This window comes from Copidosoma floridanum, unplaced genomic scaffold (genome assembly GCF_036245765.1).
Source record: "Copidosoma floridanum isolate Cflo_tuat_1 unplaced genomic scaffold, Cflo_Japanese_pri ptg000006l, whole genome shotgun sequence".
In the NCBI taxonomy this organism is placed as follows: Eukaryota; Metazoa; Arthropoda; class Insecta; order Hymenoptera; family Encyrtidae; genus Copidosoma; species Copidosoma floridanum.
In genome coordinates this window covers 3534780-3535803 of record NW_028321883.1, presented here as the reverse complement: position 1 = coordinate 3535803, position 1024 = coordinate 3534780, and the positions used below count along the sequence as shown (strand labels likewise).

Here is a 1024-nt window from a genome sequence, read left to right as displayed (position 1 = left end):
TAAAAAATGGAGCTAATAATAGTATTTTAGTTATTAGTATGAAGCTAGTGGAGATGGTTATAATTATACGTTGGGAGATGGTTCAAGTAATTAAATGAATGTGTAGTTTTTTACAAATTTGTTTGAATAATAAGTTACGTGCCTTGCTGTAAAATTATTAACTAGAATGTTTAAAAGTAAAAAGGTGTATTGTGATAGTAAGGGTTCAACAAAAAATTGCAAAGTAACTAAACATTTAAATAGCTTTAGCTAATTTTTTTTCTATTTAACATAATTATTATTAGAACATACAAAAAAACTATGTATCATTTTTTATTTAATTAAATCTCAAAACAGTTTTATAGATAATATATATAATTTTAGAAGTATAAGTACAGCAGTTTGTGCCTCCTAATCATAATTAAATCTTCGTTTGCCATCAAAACGATATCCATAAGCAGCAATGTTAGGTGCAATAATTAATGCAGGATTCTTATACTGATGAAAAGATCCATGTAAGTGTGGAGGTCTTGCAACATCATGCTCCTCTGCTTTTAGATAAAATGCTTCAAAATTTCCTTCTGGTAACAAAATGTCTTTCAAAGTTTTGTCATTTGGATCATAACCAAATATGTTGCATAACATTACTCCTAATATTATCACCTGAAAAAGTTATTGCCTGCTGTAATTTTTGTTTCATTTTTAAACTGTACAAGAAAAGTTTGTTATTTAAACGTGTTATTTTCGACTGAAAATAATAAATTAAGAAATTGTTTACTTTTAATTAACAAGGTAAATAATGTTACTAATTTATGGTATGTATAACAGAAACTAAGAAAATTTGATTACACCTAATTTAAATAAGTCCTTAAGAATCCAATATTAAAATAGAAAAAACTGTATTATTATTACGTATTCGAGCACGCACGAGCATGAAATACATATACTTATACATACTACTTGTGTTACCCATGATTCACGCATTCAAAGTACTTTCATATTTGATATGATATATGAATTAATACATGTTCTAATTTTTGGTCAT

At 26.1% G+C, this 1024-nt stretch overlaps 1 protein-coding gene across 1 annotated transcript; it reads right to left on the bottom strand.

Annotated features, from left to right (window-relative positions):
• Positions 1 to 390: 390 nt before the first annotated feature.
• LOC106646175 (uncharacterized) lies at positions 391 to 648 on the bottom strand (the record flags this gene model as incomplete). The annotated part of the gene is made up of 1 exon (XM_014362216.2): positions 391 to 648. A coding segment is annotated over one exon (258 nt), but the record flags the coding sequence as incomplete, so codon positions are not given.
• Between the last annotated feature and the right edge of the window lie 376 nt (positions 649 to 1024).